This window comes from Rhinolophus ferrumequinum, chromosome 14, assembly GCF_004115265.2.
Source record: "Rhinolophus ferrumequinum isolate MPI-CBG mRhiFer1 chromosome 14, mRhiFer1_v1.p, whole genome shotgun sequence".
Lineage (NCBI taxonomy): Eukaryota > Metazoa > Chordata > Mammalia > Chiroptera > Rhinolophidae > Rhinolophus > Rhinolophus ferrumequinum.
The window spans coordinates 8,908,773-8,920,943 of NC_046297.1; the positions used below are offsets into that span (position 1 = coordinate 8,908,773).

At 43.5% G+C, this 12,171-nt stretch overlaps 1 protein-coding gene across 1 annotated transcript in view; it reads left to right on the plus strand.

Annotated features, from left to right (window-relative positions):
* Positions 1-2,314: 2,314 nt before the first annotated feature.
* Positions 2,315-12,171, plus strand: part of STAU2 (staufen double-stranded RNA binding protein 2) — a 227,899-nt gene continuing 218,042 nt past the window's right edge. The window contains 2 exon segments of the mRNA XM_033125843.1: positions 2,315-2,462; positions 8,949-9,014. Coding sequence (XP_032981734.1) covers positions 8,997-9,014 — 18 coding nt within the window. The 5' untranslated portion in view covers positions 2,315-2,462; positions 8,949-8,996.

The window sequence follows — 12,171 nt, forward strand, 5'->3', positions numbered from 1 at the left end:
CCAGCCACAAGAATCTAGAAGAGTAGGAGAAAAAATTTTCCTCCCCCATGGTACTCAATAAATGTTTGTCAAATTCATTAATCTATTTATTCAAACGGCATTTATTGATTACCACAGACAATTTGCTAGATACTGGAGAAGCACATAGGAAGGCATTGTTCTTCGAGGAGAGAAGGTACGCTGGAAGAAACAAATATTGTATAGTGATAAAAATATGTTCAGATAGAAGCATATAAAGGAGAGTAACTTACCTGGAGGGCACTGGGGACTAGATGAATTTTACAGGAAAACTGATGTCAAGAAAAGGATGTTATCAACTGCAAGGTTTTAGACTTTGCCTCCCAAATCCTTATCTGTATGTCCATTGGGGTTGGAAAGCAAGTATTGATTGAGCATCTTTTTCTTACCTGTATTTCTTGCTTATACCCTATAAATTGAAGCCCTTATGTGTCCATTAAAATGGAGAGGTTTTTAAAAAAAAAAAAAAAAAAAAAAAAAAAAAAAAAAAAAAAAAAGGATTTTATAAGCAAAGACGTAGCTGGAAGAGAAATCATGGTTTGTGATTCTGGAATCCGTCCCATTCAAGTTGCTCAAACCTGACCACGATGAATTTGAAAGCATTTTTTCTGATGGTTGACTATTTGATAGCAATGATACCTGGTAAAGATGCATTGACAAATCAATTGCTTTATTTTACTCAGCTGCCAATAGGACCACGCCTCTTTAATGATCCATTCTTTTCAACTCCTATGCAAATCTTCCATTTTAAAGTAGAATCCTAAGAGCAGACATTTATGTGTGGATTACCATGTCACTCAGGTGATTTCACGTATTGATGCTATATACCTCAAGCAACTTAAAGGGCTGATTCAAGCTTAAAAACAATGTTCTCTCTGAAAATTATGGCTTCTAAAAATTCATTCGATTTGGGGTTTGAATGTCACATGCCCATGGTCTCCTAGTTAGCAAGTGGATAACCAAAGATTTAAAATCAGTTGTACGAAAAAGCTGCCGCAGAGATGAAGTTTTCAATGAACATCGATGACCCAAATCAGAAGGGAATGAAATTTCTGACCACTTCCAAGTCATTTCCAAAAGCATGAACTCATCCATTTGCTCCAAAAGCATTTACTTCCACTCACTTGCTGTTGGGTGCTGGGACGACAAAGACGATTGAAGCACAGCGCTCGCCCTTAATGCACTGTGGTGGTGAAGACAAGCTCGAAAGCAATACACCTGCAATGTCAGAGAAGAGAGTCAGAAGAAGAAGGCTGGCCTGCTCGGAGGAGTTGGAGTGCCTTTCAAGAAGGAGATGTTGGGATGATCTGAAGGAGGATTTGTCTATCTAGTCAGGAGGATGGGCAGCAGACAGAGGCAAGAGCCTCTGGGAAGGCACAGGTATCTAGGGAAGGCTTGTTGGTGGTCCTGCTGGTGTGAAGGACATGTATTCATTCCAGACATTCAACAGGTATTTGTTGACGAGATGCTAGGCTTGAGCAGCTCGAAGTCGTTCATCAAGGACTAGTGCAGATTTCAAGAGGGTGCAACATGTTAAGTTTGAGGGAATTGGCAGAGGTGCAATGAAAGGACGATGTAGAAAGAGTTCCTAGGAGGAAACGTGGCAGTAGCCCATACCGTACCACATGAGACACACCACATGCCAGGCCCAGCTTAAAGGACCTTATATATAGTGTCACATTTAAACATATATTATCATGTGATCTCCTGTCGAACAGAAGAATAACTGACTCACTGGGGGAGTAACATGCAAGTAGATAGATAACCCGGCAGGTTATCTAATTCTGGTGACTTTGCTTTGAACCACTACACTATACTGTCTGGCAGTTGTAGACAGAACTATTGGTTTGAAGTAATAGCTGAAATCACAGGCCCGGTAGACATTTCTCAGGTGGAGAACGGGTACTAGGAATCAAAATGCAAATAGATATGTTTGTGAAAACACAGAATACTTCTAGTTCTAGACTTTATTGTCATTATTTTTGGTGCCATTTACCAAATGGAGTGTTGAATTTCGTTGGGTTTAAGTGGGTTGAAGTTTATCTGGGTAACAGTAACCTATATCAAAACCAGGACGAACTGGGAAGTAATTCGAGGTTTCGAGCAATCTTGCCTCAACGATCTAGGGCACTTGTGTGATGGTCCTCGTTTTCGGTTCTAAGGATTTCTTTTTCATGTGACCAAATACGATTTTTTTGGTCGAGGAGGATGTTTGGCCACGCTGCTGCCGATCTTGGAGAGCAGGTGATTACTGATCACTGGTGTTTTCTGGGCGAGACAGTGGCACTAACCTCCTCCCTCCCTTCCCTCCCTCCTCCTCCCCCCAGTCTGGGAAGGTGCAGGATCCGCTAAACCGTGCATCACACAGCGGCGGCCGGAGCAGACACGGGATGGTCACACGTCCCCAGCACAGCAAAGAGGGGCAGCCGGAGAGCCTGGGGAAGGTACGCGCAGGGAATCCGGGCGCCGACTGCCGACTAGAAAGAGCGGAGGGTCAGCTGGGGGTGGGGAAGGCGGCTGCCGACTGCAGGTGTGGAAGCGGCTGCTCCAGGCCCATCATTTGCAGCCGAGGGGGCGGAGAGCCGGGCGGGGGACCAGGAGACTGCAGACGGGGTGCGCCCCCCATACACTCGCCCGCCCGCGTCCCCCAGGCCCCCGGGCACGGCCCTCGCTCCGGGGCCCAGCCTGCCCGCGCCAGCACCGCGGCGGCCGCGGCTCCGGGGGACGGATGGCCGCCAGGGGGCGGGAGCGGCGCCGCGAACAATGGCCGCGCTCGGCCGCGGGCCGGCGGGGAGGGAGGGAGGGAGGGAGGGAGGCCCGGGAGCGCGCGCCGGGGGCGGGGGCGCGCGGCGCGGGCGCGGGAGGGCGCGGCGGGAGCGCTGGGGAGGCGGGGGGCGGGGAGCCCGAGGGGTGGAAGCCGGCGGCGGCGGCGGCCGAGCGGGGTCAGTTCTCGGGAGTGTTTGCCAATGTGGGAGCCGTCTGCAAAGGGTGCCTGGCCAGAAGGTAAATACCCTGGTGGGGGGCGCCCGGGAGGCCCCGACTTCCGCCCCGCGGGCGGAGGAGACAGAGGGCGCTGGGGAGCCCTGCGGGTCCGCGGCGCGCGGCGAACCCGAAGGAGCGCGGCCCCTTCGCGGCCTCCTCCCCCGTCTTCCCCCCGCCTCCGGCTCGCTCCTGGCGCGAGGGGGAGGGGAGGAGGACGGCGGGGGGCAGGGAGGCGGGAAGGGGGCGAATGAATTGGGGGGGCGTGTGGAGGGGGTGGGACGACGCAGGTGTCGGGAGGGGAGGAGCCGGGAGGAGGCTGGGAGGCCGGCACAAATGGGGCGCCCGGGGTGAGGGGGCAGGAACCCCACGGAGGCGCTGGAAGGTGGGGTGGTGGGGGCCAGGGTGGGAGCGGCTGGAGGAGGGGACGGGGGGTGCGGCGGCGGTGTGGCAGGGAGGGAGGGGTGGGCCCCGCGCCCCGCGGAGGGGTGGGGAGGGGAGGTGGAGGGGAGATGGAGGGGAGGGGAGCGGAGAGGAGGGGAGGGTCTGCGGGGATGGGCCTGGGGGCGCTGCGGGGGGAGCAGCGGGGCAGGGGCGCGCCGGGGACTGGGGGGGTGGCTATTTCTGTAAAATGGGCAAGTGGCGAAGACGTAATGCGCCGGAATGGGTTAGTAGGTGGGGCCGAGGGGACAAAATATATCCTATGACAGGCAAGTTCTGCTGTGGCTCCTACGAACTACTAAGGTGATGGCTGGGCTTCAAGGGGTAGTTGGCAGTTAGTGACCTTGCCGGGGTGAAGGGAGTTGGGCCAGGAGACAAAGATCAGTTACAGAATCCGCTGTGTGCGGGCAGCACCTCCGGTCTCCCCCGGAGAGCGCCGGGCATCGGGGCGAGGGGGGATTGTGTTCTGCAGAGGCGATCGGGGAGAGCTCAGCTGGCATTCCGAGGGAGGGGGCGGGAATAATGGCCCCAGGTTGTGGAAGGCCTTGGAAATAGGTGCAGAATTTTTCATTTGTAAATAATTTTCTTTGGAAAGGCCCCCCCCCCCCCCCCCCCCCCCCCCCCCCCCCGCCCCGCGTCAAAAGGTTAAGAGCTACTTGGGTAGGGAAGGACCATTCCATTACGGGAATGTACTAAAGCATTTTGAAGTGGGTGTTACCTGCGGAAAGGATAGAGATGATCCTTTAAAGGTGTTTCACTGTTAGCTGAAAACCTTTATTTTTAAGGTGTGATTTCACAACGTTGATGGACTTTCTTCTCTTCTGATGATCCTTGCGTTTTAACAAAGCGTGGTGAACACTTGAAGTCAAAATTTTGATGGGCAGGCAGGATAATAGTAACCTTGTGGGAGAAGAGATTGCAACATTTCTCCAGGAAGATATTTCTTCCCCGTCCTTGCTCTTACGATGATTCACATATACTGTTAATTGAACTGCAGTGGGGGGGAAAACCATCTTATTTAATAAAACCATTAAAACCAAGACATTCAGCATCTCAGTTGTTTTGTAATAGGACAAGTTTTTCATTTCTCAGTTTGTCTGTACATATTTTCCTGCAAACCAGAGGTATCACGTATTACTTGCTTTGTAAATTTGCTGCGTATTGCAGAGGGCCTGTGTTAAATTTGTGAAGCACTTACGCCAAACTGTGGGGTGTATATGTTGTTTTTCCTTTCCTGCTATGATTTCAGCTCAAGACCCCATTGCCACGTTTCATGACATGGTAGTGTGGTTTGAATTTATTCCCAAGTGCTCCTTAGTTGGTAGGATACCGTGCATATTTCCTCACAAATCACTATTTTTTTCTTAAAAAACTCTTGTGTTTGTAAAAATGTTGCTGTATAATCCAAGTATGTATTGTTAATTTCAGATAGAATGCCAGTGTAATTTTTGGTGAGCACACAAAGTTTTAACTTTTTATTGGGAAACAGTTTCAAGTTTCCAGCAAAGCAGCAAGAATAACACAACAAACTACACTCATGTAGCCTTTACTCACATTCACTTGTTATTTTACCCATTTATCACTTGATCTCTCTATGACACACGTAAGATTTTTTTCCTGGACCACGAGGGTAAGTGTCATATATCACGGTTCTTTATTCCTAAATACTTAAACATGGAAAAACCATATAACTTGTCCCTTTTAGTTTACTTAGCGTGCTTGGAATGAAGTTCTAGGAAAGGTGGGCTTGGGGCTGATCAGCAAAGAATAAAAATATAAAAAAGATCGAAGGTGGTCATCAAACAGTATATAAGCAATACAGAAAGTGAGGCTTAGTGGTTTTCCTGTTTTAGGATCAGGTTCTGGAAGATACAATTGGCCAATGTGCTGGGTTTTGTTTTGTTTTTTTCTTTCTAACACATCTTGACTCCAGTTACTCTGTCTCCTTTTGTGCCAGGTATCTGATCATTTGTGTGTACAGGTGGTAATAAAGAGGGAAAAATCTAGGTATTGCAAAATTGGATTGTGTTAATAGTAGACTGAACGGTGGGAAACATGCACTGTATGTTCCAATCATATACAGATACTCGAGAAACTAGGTTCTCTAAGAAACTATTAGATGAGTGTCTACAATCCATAATAGTTGTAATTTACATTTGTATATGTGTAATTGTTTGATTTTGAATAAATCGCTGAAGCTCTGTATAGGCGCCTTGCCATTAAGTTGTCGTTGAGGTCAAGCCCTTCTTGACAGGAAAAATTTTAAGAAGTCTTTATAATTTAATGTATAGTGAAGAGAAGAGGACTTGGAACCAGACCACACTGGGTTTTAATCCTAGCAATGGACTATGGGAAAGGAACCCAACTTCTAGAAACCTGGGGATAACACATTCCAAGGTGATGAGGATTAAATGAGTTAATGTAAAAATGGCAAAATATGGCACCTGGCATGCAAATGGTGTCTGATAAATCTGTCCTTTATTTCCTGGTGGTAGTGTGTGGGGGTTTTTGCTGGAACAGTTCATGGAGTGAGACATGTTTATACAGAGAATCTTTCACAGGCTCTTAGGAGATATTAAAATTTGTTACTAATTTTTTTTTTTTTTTTTTTACTTAAAGCAGTTTTTTGGGGGTACCTACTTTTAAAAAGAAATAGAAATGAAAAACATGCTTAAAACATATTTTAAGGACCCCGTGAGTATTTTAGAGTAAGGAGCTTTGAGTTGTAATTTAGTTTTGTTGTAGTTTGGAGTTTAAGAATGGGGATAGTAAATGTTTTTGCTTTTCGTATTGTCAAACCTTTAAGTGAGGATTGCCCATTGTTGTGGGATGGGTACTGATATAAGGATTTGTAGATAGATTAATAATGCCATTTATGAGGCAGTATTTAATTGTCGAGGATTCTATAGATGTATACACAGCTTTCAGTTTATCAGATGGGCAAATGTGATTCATACGGAAAGCTTTGAGTTTTGTCCGCAGTACCTTTCTGATACATGTTGGACCTTGAATTCGTCAGGGGCAGATCTTCTCGTTATTGTTCTCTCTCCATAAACCGCCCGCCTGTTTTCACTTAGTAGCTTGGAATCTGAAACTGTGTCCTAATGTGCCTGACTGGATATCACTGTAGGGCATTTTGGGGACATGTGAATAGCTTTCTTTAAAAGTACTTAGCTGTAATTGGAATGAACTGTGGCTGGAAACTTTTTTGACAGAGACGGGAGAGGTGGATTTTATTTGAAGCCAGAGGCAGTATAAAATTTCTCTGCATTTTATTGGTATGCCTTGATAGTTTATCAGATTGTTTTACATACAGGACAGTAGACCAGGCATGTCTTTAAAAAAGGAATGAAGTGTTGAAGACATGTGCCACCGTGGGCATGTCCTTGGTATAGTTGTGAATTACTAACTTTTATTTTGATGTAAATCTCATATAACTTGTTTGTGAAAAAGAATGAGTTCAGAATGTTAGCCAGTTACCTCACAAGAGTGCTGTTCTAGCTAGTAGTTTCATGTTTTAATTTCTATAGATCCTTATTTTATAATTGTGAAGGGAAGGATTATAGAATATATAAATTGTATGGTCAGTTTCAAGCAAATAGGTGCTGTCATTTTTGTTTCTTCATAAAATTACCTTTTGTACGTCAGAGGAGTAGAACTTTAAAAATGTTCCCCTGTATCTTATTGTGCCTTTTTCTTGGCATCAGCCACCAGTGTAACCAAACTAACATTGAAGCAACATCCAGGTCTATTGATAAGCATTTGTAACTTTTAGAGGCTTACATTAAATCAAAACAAAATGGGGTTTCTCACATTTGGTGAGTGCTCACAAAATAATGTTAAATTCGAGAAAGTAAGGGACTAAATCACGGAGATGCTTTTGGTAGTTTATTTACATTTTAACTTTCAAATGAATTGTTTTCAGTTAAAAAATGAAAATGGGTTGGGTCTGTATTTTTAGATATAGCTAGTGTATTTTAATACCATTTGTCTGATGCTACGCTTTTTAATGATTTCATCTTTTGAATAAAATGTACTTTCTAATTCGGATGTTACTCGTTTGTTCATGTTGAACAGGGAATTATTATTTTTTGGCCTACCTAAATACGTTAATACCTGAGGCACCGTACAATTATAGAATTTTAGAGTTGAACTGTCTTATTGTTGCCTGACAAATTACCCCAGAAATAGAGGACTTCAAACAACAAACTCAGTTTAGTGTGGGTTAGAAACCTGGGTGCAGCTTTCCTGGGTGGCTGTGGCTCAGGGTCTCTTACGAAGTTGCAGGTAAGCTGGCATCAGGGCTGTAGTCTCATCTGAAAGCTCAACTGGGGGAAGATCTGCTTCCAAGGTCATTCACATTTTGAGGTCACTAGTGCCAGAAATATATTACAAACCTTCAAAGTCATTTTGAATTGACCCCAGTTTGTCATCTTGAAAAAATGATAGCCAAATATATATATGTTTGTAATAGGCGTGTGTGTGTGTGTGTGTGTGTGTGTGTGTGTGTGTGTTCCGTAAGAACCTTTCCTTCTGAGGGAAAGTTCGATATTAAAATTTTATAACATAAAAATTTCTTTATGTTATTAGATAACTTTTGCTGTATATCAAGAACGTGTTATTGCTTTTTAGATAACTTTGGCGATCTGTACATCATTCATTTTTTATGTAAACTTTTCCAATTACAAGATCCCATGATTTATTTATTTGATTATAAATTGTGTTTTCCTGCTCCTCTTCGGTATCTATTTTTAAATTAAGTGTAGAAGAGATTTGCCACATGAAAAGAAATACAGCCATGGAGAGGAGGGCAGACCCAGAAGGAAACAAATCCGAATGTAACGCTGCAATGTGTTAGGATGGTGACTTTCTTTTTGAAAAATTTACGTGAAATTTTCATGTGCATGCTATTTTTATAATGGTAATGATAAACAAAACCACAAACCAAGAAAAAAAATCCAGCTAGGTAACCTTACTGTTTAATTTTCTTCATACCACCTAAGAGAATATGTGTGTGTTGAATCTTTAGCCTTAATTTATCTTACAGAGGATGGGAACAAAGCTGTTTAAAACCTTATTGGCTCAAGGGGAGTACCTATTAAATAGTGATCTGAAGTTTTTAGATTTTCTTAACAGTTTCACTTTTGCTGGAATTTGTGTTAGAACTTTAGAACCAGAGAGGCTTTGTTCAGCCTTGAGCTGCACTGTCCAGTCTGGTAGCCACCAGCCACGTGTGGTTCTTCAAATTTAAATTAGCCCTGAAGAAAATGAAAAATTGGCTTTCTTGGTTGCATTACTCACATTTCAAGTGCTCAGGGGGCCACACGTGGCTGGTGGCTCCCGGGTTGGACAGCGCGGGCGTACAGCGTGTTGGTCGTCATAGAAAGTTCTGTGCTCGTCTAGGTGTACGCCATTGTATGTTCAGTTCTGATCAAGGACATGTCTTTAAAGTGCTGACCACTGAGATCACCGACTAAGTGGAACTTTATCTCTTCATTTTCGTTTTCCAGTTTTTGGAGCCGTGAGGGATACACCGGTTCGGTCACTATTGTTTTAACATGCTTCAAATAAATCAGGTGAGTTTGTGTGAAGGCCTGTCATCTGCTATGGTGCTTGGGCCTTAAACTGTGGAGCATTTGTCCTCAGCTTCTCTATGACCATCACCTAACCACCGCTTTACCGGGCAATGACATGCTAGCGACAGGAGACCGCAGGGCAGGCTGTTGCAGGATTAGAGTGATAATCCTGAATGTTGATAACTTTCAGGAGCATTGAGCGTGCAGAGCATCCTTTTGGGCTCGACCATCCTTTTGGATGTCACATCCCTCCAGGGCTTGTGGACGTGTTCAGAATGCTTGCAGTCACGATGTGTCTTCAGTCGGTGGCATTTCTGCAGACTGCAAACATTTCTAGTGACAAATCTTGTGGAGTACTTTGTATCAGTGTGTTCCAAAAAGTTCCTTTTCTAGGGCACAGGAGGAAGTGCTCTGCTGATAAGTAAATTACAGCGTGGAATGCCTTAGACTCACCGAGAGAAATCGTTCTCTTCGGTCTCGGCATTTCTCCAGGAACTTGATACATTTAATCTTACCCTTTCTGAACAAAGCGGGCATGTATCATAACTATAATATTAGAAAATACTTTGTTTTATTTCACAAATCAAGAGAGACGTTTAATTTGATTGTAAAATTTGATTACAGGAAGTCAATTTTTTGTGTGATTTGAGGAAGTAAAACATGCCCCCCCTGCCCCGGCCCCATCCATCTAAGAAATCTCTTCTAGTTCCCGTGCATCACACACCGTCTCTAAGCCAGTGACTTCTCAGTTTGTACCTGGTCCAGACCTCTTTTCTGAGCTCCAGAGTCACGAAGCAGTTACCAATGTGATCTCTGAACTTGGATGACTTTGTACCTCTCAGATTTAACGTGTGTCCCGGAAACAATAATCTAAGTGCTTGGTACACCACACTGTTTCAGTTCCTTGATGGGGCAAGGTCATTCCAGCTGCAGCCGCTTTGCACAGGTTCCCCTGCCGAACCTCTCCTCCCCTCCCCTGCTTGGTTCGCTTGCCTCTCAGGCCTCGTATTTGTTCTCATAGCACCCACCCTGCCTGCTCTTTTCTTTAATGATATCCTGACATTTGCCATTATATTCTAACGTGTAATGTCTCTCTGTTTATATGTGTTAACCACATGTTTATATATGTTGTTAGCTGAATGCTCCCTGAAGACAGTGACCGTGCTTGTTTGACTCTTGTATCCTGAGGTCCTCGAATAGTTCTTGTTGGGTACGGTTTTCATGTATTTGCTGAACTAGTGGACGAATGGTGCTGGGCTTGTCACGAAAATAGGGAGATCTCCATTCTTTTCAACAGTAACCACATAATTGTGTTGTCAGCGTTGGTATTATACGATGCTTGCTTTACACAAATGCCATTAATGTAAAATCTCTCCCTTTTGTAAAGTTCTTTGATTTTTTCCTTGTACTGGAAAATTGTCTTGTGCAACAAATACTGCTTTTATCCAAGACGTTACTAACATCAGAGTAAAGGCGTCTTAAAGCTGTACTGTGCTCAGTGGTTCGTGTGCCTGCGTGCTGCTCTCCACTCCCATTGGATGTGTTGATGGAGCTTTACGACACGTGACTTGCAAACTGTGTCGTAGGTGTGAAGTTGCGGCCAAATGACCTTCCAGATACCTGCCATTAATGGTATGGGTGCGATTAGAATAATCTGTTTCATACTCTTCCGTGGACATGTGGCATGATCATTCATCTTACGCCAGTCAACGTCATCGAAAATTACGGTTTATAGATTAATCCCGTGAGGATTTATTCACTGTCTGTGCTCCTGGTCATGTTGAATCAGGCATTGCAGACAGTTCCTGGGCAACGTTCTTTCTGGCCACAGCAGGTCCCTGGGCTTTGGCTAGAAATTGTCCACAATGCCTGGAGATACACATGCTTTGCTTGTAACAGGTATGTATCTGTAGGCTCACTTCCAGAACCCTCTCTTGTTTCTAACTTGTATCCCCCAAAATGTTCAGTCTGAGGGGATAAGTTCACCTAATTTGGAATAGTAGAAGGTATAGAGAAGACTTTCTCATCAGCCAAATTTAAGTCACACGAATTCTTCAACTTATGAGGGACTTGTACGTCTGATCGTTTTCATAGTGACTGCTCCCATTACAGTGAGGGTTCTTGAGATAAATGTGAAAAGGCGGTTGAAGCCGACACTCAACTTGAAGCAGTTGAGGTTTTTACGATGAATTTGCAACACTGCCTTTAGGACTAGTACTACGTTTCTATTTGGGAGGTCATTTTGTTGTCTTAAAATGCCTGAAGAGGACTAACAAACTCTTCCATGTGTGTTCCTAGAACTAATTAAAACCTAGGCTACTGAGTACTAAGTTCTTTGCTATTTTATTTGATCTTAGTCCTGCCTGACATAACTATTATTGTCTGTGGGGACGTTCACGTTTTGTTATAGTAATGGCACTTCTGCCCTCAAATTGCGCTCCTCAGTTTTACTTTTGCCTTTTAAGAATGTGATGTGTTGTTAACCATGTACAACTGATGTAGAAAAATTAGGTGGTACACGTCAGCAAAAAGGAAAAAAAAATCACACATAATTCCACTATTCTTTTACAGAGATACTCACTGCTAACATTTTGAGGTGTATACTTCTAGATTTGTTTCTATGCAGGTATGTTTTTGTGTGAATATATGGTATTTTTTAAAAAACAGATTATACGACGTGTGATATTCTCGTGATATAATAATAATCCGTAGTTTGGAAGTACTAAAATTTATTTAACCAAACCCTATTGTTGGACAGATTTTATATTATAGATAGTGCCGCAGGGAGTTTTTTTTTAAAACATACATCTATGTTCTTTTTTCCATTATTTTCATGTAATTAATGATTAGAAATGGAAATACTAGTCAAAGGGGTATGCAGACTTTAAAGATATTTGATGCATAAATACCAAAAATACAAAATTATATCTATTAGAAGTTTATTAGCATGCCTGTTTCCTTACATCCCTGATAAATTTTCAGTTTTGGCCAATCTGTCTGACAAAAAGTGTTATTTTAATTTGCATTTCTATGATTTGCTTCTATTTGTTCTTTTGTGTTTTGTCTTTTATGAATTGCCTATATGTATCCACTGGTATATTTTCCTTTTAATTTGTAAATAAAATTCTTTGGATTATACCCCCTTGAAAATTTTGTG